The sequence below is a fragment of the Plectropomus leopardus genome, unplaced genomic scaffold, assembly GCF_008729295.1.
Source record: "Plectropomus leopardus isolate mb unplaced genomic scaffold, YSFRI_Pleo_2.0 unplaced_scaffold28147, whole genome shotgun sequence".
NCBI classification, from domain to species: domain Eukaryota; kingdom Metazoa; phylum Chordata; class Actinopteri; order Perciformes; family Serranidae; genus Plectropomus; species Plectropomus leopardus.
In genome coordinates, this window is record NW_024630654.1 from 38 (window position 1) to 1,899 (window position 1,862).

General features: G+C 41.2%; 1 protein-coding gene across 1 annotated transcript; it reads right to left on the bottom strand.

The window, feature by feature from the left end:
- Positions 1-258: 258 nt before the first annotated feature.
- On the bottom strand, positions 259-1,799 carry LOC121937999 (single Ig IL-1-related receptor-like; the record flags this gene model as incomplete). The annotated part of the gene is made up of 3 exons (XM_042481290.1): positions 259-564; positions 1,396-1,546; positions 1,697-1,799. Coding segments are annotated over 3 exons (545 nt in total), but the record flags the coding sequence as incomplete, so codon positions are not given.
- Positions 1,800-1,862: the final 63 nt, after the last annotated feature.

Here is a 1,862-nt window from a genome sequence, read left to right on the forward strand (position 1 = left end):
ATTGACTCAAATGATTGTCAGCTTAGGTCAGTTTCAGCTGCACACCGACGGTTGAAGACAAAAGAGTCTATCAGGTTGGGACTTGCATATAAGCCGAAAAGTTTTAGGTTCTAATTCTGATGAAACAAAATGTACAAGTAATGCCAAACAGTTGGCAACATTTCCAAATCTGGATCAGACTCAGCAGCACCAGATGGTTGCCAAACATGAACCTACTTGCCTCACTATGCTGTCCAGGTATTGAGTTTTTAAAAACAGTCACCTCATTCTCCATTAAGGCAGAGCAGCATTTCCTGTGCAGGTATCTGCATGTGCAAACTGAGTGACGAGTACACCAAACATCAGTACGCGGGCACTTTTCTTGTCCCTGTGACTGTCGTCCTTACCCAGATCTCCAGCAGGGTCCGTGTCTGAGCGGCAGTCCAGGTAGTCAGACTCTTGGGTCAGCATGGGGTCCTTGTCATCGTGGAGAACAGTCTGAGGGTCGCCTGCAGACTCGCTGCGGAAGACGACTCTGCGAGGCATCGCTAAGGCCAGCTCCTTCCAGAAGTCTGAGGAAGGAGTCTGTGGAAACAGGCAACACGTTCAGACCTGCCTTTTTTGTTTGGCTTTTAATTGATCTTTATCATCTATTGACATTTTTTAATATATATTTTACATGTTTTACTACTTTCTATATCATTTTATTATTTTTAACATATTTATTTATCATTTTACTTTGTGGTGTTATTCTTTCATTTACCTCTTACTTACAGTTTGAGTATTTACCTTATTTATTTATATATTTATTTGTAAGATTGCAATTATCTTTTTATTTATTTACATATTGATTTACTCACATATTTGCTATTTTTTATCTATCTTTTTATAACTGTCGTGCCTCTGGTGTTTTCTCACTCATGGTAGCGTTTCCTCACTTCCTGGTTTTAATGAATACTATTAATCTCACTATTAAATGTCGTCTGCCACCAGTATGCTATGTTAAATTGATATTGACATCAAATGTTGTTCTGACATTGAATTTTGGCCACCCAGCATCACAATCTAAATTCAACCCTGTATCAACGTCTATCAGGTGGTGGCCAGCAGGGTTACTATGAACCATGTGATCACACATGAATAAAAACTTTTCTACTTTTATTTGAACAGTTTTGGTTGTTTCACATGGCAGATTTCTGTCTGTGATCTCTGTCACTGGTTTGCCGCATTCACCCACACAGTCACACGTTTCTCAAAAAAATGTTGCGTAAGACACTTAGGTGATTATTTCACTGTAATGTGAATGACTAATGTTGCTTCAAAGGAAAAACACAGAGTCCAGACAAACATAATGGTGTTCATCATATTTGGTTTGTTTGCTCAGAAAGCACTGACAGGTGTTATTGTGGGTCTCACCACAGAGTTGTGTCTCCAGGTGAGCACGGTGAGGCAGTGCTGGTGCTCACTGAGCAGCTGCTTGATCTCAGGCCTCATGCGTTTGGACTGACCCTCCAACGTGATGATGATGGGCCTCGGACACAACTCCAACAAGTGCAGGAGGCCCTGTCTGAAATACAGAGACGGTGTGTCTTCATAACACATACTGAAGACACTGCAGTGTATGACAGCAACACTGACCTCAAGTGGTGTGTTGTCATGATAGCACAGTCATTTTTACTCTGTTTTAAACTTTGTTTCTACATTAAGTTGGTCTGACCTGAAGTTATTGCAGCACCAGTCCTGCTCGAGGTATGCATAAGAGAGCAACACGATCAGACGCCGAGAGCGACTCATGTTCATCAGCAGCTCTGCAGAAGGCTCTGGAGACACAAAACAATTTCCATTATTAAAAATGGCTGTTTTACATTACACTTTGTGACCCA